General features: G+C 43.3%; 1 protein-coding gene across 1 annotated transcript; it reads right to left on the bottom strand.

The window, feature by feature from the left end:
* Window positions 1-421: 421 nt before the first annotated feature.
* LOC116379902 (cartilage oligomeric matrix protein-like) lies at window positions 422-3,411 on the bottom strand. The gene is made up of 4 exons (XM_031841861.1): window positions 3,398-3,411; window positions 1,228-1,406; window positions 1,104-1,152; window positions 422-1,021 (listed from the first exon to the last, which is right to left on the bottom strand). The coding sequence occupies exons 2-4, from the start codon at window positions 1,354-1,356 to the stop codon at window positions 738-740; spliced, it is 462 nt and encodes a 153-aa protein (XP_031697721.1). The 5' UTR covers window positions 1,357-1,406; window positions 3,398-3,411; the 3' UTR covers window positions 422-737.
* Between the last annotated feature and the right edge of the window lie 53 nt (window positions 3,412-3,464).

Here is a 3,464-nt window from a genome sequence, read left to right on the forward strand (position 1 = left end):
CTAAAGGTCAATAACATTTGGTTTAAACACTTTAAACACATCAGGTTCTTGTTAGCAGCAGTATTCTCTTTACACTGCAGCAGTTATAATGATTCTGATCATAGATATTCAGCCGTTGTTCACAACTTTATCTTCATGTGTGTAAGAGATGATATTTAAATATACTTCTTGAAAACTGCAAACATATCTACGTCATGTTTTTATGTTTGTTAAACTCTCAGTAGTGATACTAAATGATGCTTATTATACATATTACAAACAAAACACTTTAAAAACTCTAAAACAATAACTTAAATGAATCATTTCTTTTGTTGGTATTGTGGTCAGACACATATGCAACGCTGATTACCGTAATATGTGTGGTATTTGTTATAAATGTACGTTGGTACATAGAGGGTAATAAGAAGCTGTACATGGAGGGACTTAGGACCCAGGGGAATGTAGGTGAAGGAAACAGGAAGAGACAGAGGAGACGCCACACGAACAGCTGTTTAAACAGCTGTTAATTGCATAATGTTGCATAATTGTTGGCGTTAATAAATGAATGCGTTAACGTGATAATAATGCCTTAACTTGCCCAGCACTAATATTAAATATACTTAAATGTACTGATCAGCTTCAGATTTAAACCAACACATGACCCACAGTCAGGTCAAGTACAATTAAATAATAAAGTAGAGAACTTGAGCTGCAGGGCTGGCTGGGCCATGGCTCAGAACAGTAGAACCCAGTAGAACCTAGTAAAGACCTTGAGCTGCAGGGCCGGCTGGGCCATGGCTCAGAACAGAAGAACCCAGTAGAACACAGTAGAACCCAGTAGAGACCTTGAGCTGCAGGGCCGGCTGGGCCGTGGCTCTGAAGGGGACGGACTGCCAGTACGTCTGCTCTGTCTGTTTCCACATCACCACGTAGAAACTGGACGAGTCCTGGTACCCGAAGATGAAGCCGGCATAGTCGTCGTCGGTCACTGTGTTGACGTGAAACGTTCCCTCGAAGTCGACGCCGTTGAACGCCGTGTAGCCTGCAGACACACGGAGGAGGTCAGGGTCTGTGATCCCGGTCTAACCCCGATCCTGGTCTTAAGGATGAATAAAGACACATACCAACAGCTAAACCAGGGTCACTGTTCATCGTCTGGACTATCTCCATCCCCTGAGGACACATTTATACCCGTTAATACCCATTAATTACCACATCTATCATGAGTGGAGTGGATCGGAGGGTCACCTGGTTAAGAACCACCCAGGTGGGGTCGATCTGGGCGTCGCCCTCTGGGTCCAGGATCACCGTCTGATAGGCTCTGAAGTCTGTGAGAGTGACCTCTGCGCTCTCCGGACAAACGTCTACTAAATCCATCACGGCATCGTTATCGAAGTCGTTCTCACACACGTCCCCAACACCGTTAACTGGAGACAGACAGACAGGTGGAGAGAGAGAAAGGTGAAGAGAAACAGTCAAATCCATGGAAAACAAACTTGCTTCTCCATATCTACCCACTTCTATGATTTTTGATGACATTGTTGTTACTGATAAACAACGCATGGCCACACACTTTAACCAACATTTCGTGAAATCGTCTAATTTCTTTGATGCAGTTGCCCCTGAAATAGATTCATCTAACACGCCTACTTCATCACCCAGCGTTACCAGCTTCTCCCTTCAACCTGTTAAGGTTTCGGAAGTCCTGGATGAACTTATTAAGTTAGATTCAAACAAGTCAGCTGGTTCTGATGGGATTGACCCTGTGTTTTTAAAATCAGCCGCTCATATTATTGCTTCCCCTATTACAAGCCTGTTTAACCTATCATTTAATTTGTCTGTTTTCCCCCTTGACTGGAAATTGTCTACGATTCTTCCCCTCTTTAAAGGAGGCTCTGGCTCTGACCCGAACTGCTACAGGCCGATTTCCATTTTGCCCTGTCTGGCCAAAGTCATAGAGAAACTGGTACATAAACAACTAATTCACTTCATCGACTCAAATCATATTTTGTCTGACCTGCGGTCTGGGTTTAGGAAAGGCCACGGATGTACCACCGCTACACTGAAGGTCCTTGATGACGTCATAGGCCCTATTTTGTTTTCCATTTATATTAACGATGTAGCAAAAGCTGCTGGAAATTCCTTGATTCATTTGTATGCTGATGACACCATCATATATTCAGCTGGTCCCTCACTTACTCTGCTGTGTCCACTCTTCAACAAAGCCTCACCTCCATCCAACAGTCTCTCCACAGCCTCCACCTGCTCCTCAACCCCAAAAACACCAAATGTATGCTGTTTGACCGGAAAAACCTCATCATTCCCAGCCCTCCCAAGGTCTACAGTGCTGATGGCTCGGAGCTGGAGTTTGTCAGCTCCTACGAATACCTTGGATTCTGGTTGGACTTGTCTCTCTCATTTAACATACACATCAATAACCTTCTGGCTAAAGTCAAAGCTAGACTGGGTTTCCTGTATCGAAACAAGGCCTCCTTCACACACTCTGCCAAATTCACCCTTGTGAAAATGACCATCCTTCCTCTATTTGATTACGGCGATATAATTTATAAAATGGCATCAAAGACCACCCTCAGAAAACTGGACACACTCCACCACTCAGCAATCCGTTTTTCCACATGTGCACCCTTCACCACCCACCACTGTGCTCTTTACAGATTGGTGGATTGGCCCTCCCTTCATACCAGGCGGCTACAACACTGGCTGCTTGTGGTCTATGAATCCATTTTGGGAATGACTCCTCATTACCTCTCAAATCTTCTGCGCATTTCTGACAGCAATCGGCATTTAAGATCCAGTGACTTCATTAGGCTCATCATTCCAAAAGTCCGTACTGTGTTTGGTCATAACTCCTTTCATTTTGCCGCTGCAAAGGACTGGAACTCATTACAAAACACACTCAAACTAACAGCTCTCACCTCTCTCAACATGTTCAAACATAAGCTGCAACAAGTTATAGTTGACTGCTGTACTTGCTGACCAGCCCTCACTTCTCTTTCTTTCTTCCATTTTTTTACAAATAACATCCAGTAATCTGCCTTTTATTTTGTACATAGTGTTTATTATTTTATCTAGGTTGTTTTTAGCCATTTTTCCATTGTTTGTTATACTGTATTGTATCTGTGTTGTTTGTGTAACTTGTGTGGACTGTGCTACTGCCTCTTGGCCAGGTCATCATTGAAAATGAGAATTGGTTCTCAATTGATTTTACCTGGTTAAATAAAGGTTAAATAAAATAAAAAAGAAAGAGACAGGTGGAGAGAGAGACATGTGAAGAGAAAGAGACAGGTGGAGAGAGAGACAGACAGGTGGAGAGAGAGACAGGTGGAGAGAGAGAGAGACAGACCCAGCAGGTGTCATAGTGTCATTACCATCTTTCTGGTTGTGTTCAGATTGTTACCATCAGAGTCTTTCTGGTTGTGTGTTCAGATTGTTACCATCAGAGTCTCTCTGGTTGTGTTCAGATT

The sequence above is a fragment of the Anarrhichthys ocellatus genome, unplaced genomic scaffold, assembly GCF_004355925.1.
Source record: "Anarrhichthys ocellatus isolate YVR2014 unplaced genomic scaffold, GSC_Weel_1.0 scaffold5490, whole genome shotgun sequence".
In the NCBI taxonomy this organism is placed as follows: domain Eukaryota; kingdom Metazoa; phylum Chordata; class Actinopteri; order Perciformes; family Anarhichadidae; genus Anarrhichthys; species Anarrhichthys ocellatus.